This window comes from Eimeria mitis, genomic scaffold (assembly GCF_000499745.2).
Source record: "Eimeria mitis Houghton genomic scaffold, Emh_scaff842, whole genome shotgun sequence".
NCBI classification, from domain to species: domain Eukaryota; phylum Apicomplexa; class Conoidasida; order Eucoccidiorida; family Eimeriidae; genus Eimeria; species Eimeria mitis.
In genome coordinates this window covers 2,671-3,064 of record NW_013576197.1, presented here as the reverse complement: position 1 = coordinate 3,064, position 394 = coordinate 2,671, and the positions used below count along the sequence as shown (strand labels likewise).

General features: G+C 60.2%; 1 protein-coding gene across 1 annotated transcript in view; it reads right to left on the bottom strand.

Annotated features, from left to right (window-relative positions):
* Positions 1–348, bottom strand: part of EMH_0023570 (uncharacterized protein) — a gene marked incomplete at both ends in the record, with an annotated part of 1,536 nt that extends 1,188 nt beyond the window's left edge. Inside the window, one exon of the mRNA XM_013502162.1 lies at positions 329–348. Within this exon, the coding sequence (XP_013357616.1) occupies positions 329–348 (20 nt within the window). The remainder of the gene's footprint in view (positions 1–328) is intronic.
* Between the last annotated feature and the right edge of the window lie 46 nt (positions 349–394).

Genomic DNA, 394 nt, shown 5'->3' with positions numbered 1-394 from the left:
GCTGCGCAGCAGCAGCAAAGGGGAGGCGCCTAGAGATGCTGCTGCTCCCCTTGCTGCTGCTGCTGCTGCTGCTGCTGCTTCTGCTGCTGTTGCTGCTGCTGTTGCTGCGGTTGCTGCTGGCACTGAGCCGAGACAGCAGCAGCTCGTCACAGAAGCAGCAGCAGCAGCAGCAGCAGCACGAGAAGCAGCAGCAGCAGCAGCTTTCTGCTGCAGCAGCAAACTGCTGCGGATCATTGGCGGCGAGGAAGATGAGGCATCGCGGCTGCTGGCTGTAACCCTCAACCCCCCTAAACCCTAAACCCTAAACCCTAAACCCTAAACCCTAAACCCTAGGATGACGGGAGACATATGAGCCCAGTCGAAGCGAGCAGCTCAGAGCTGCTGCTGCTGCTGC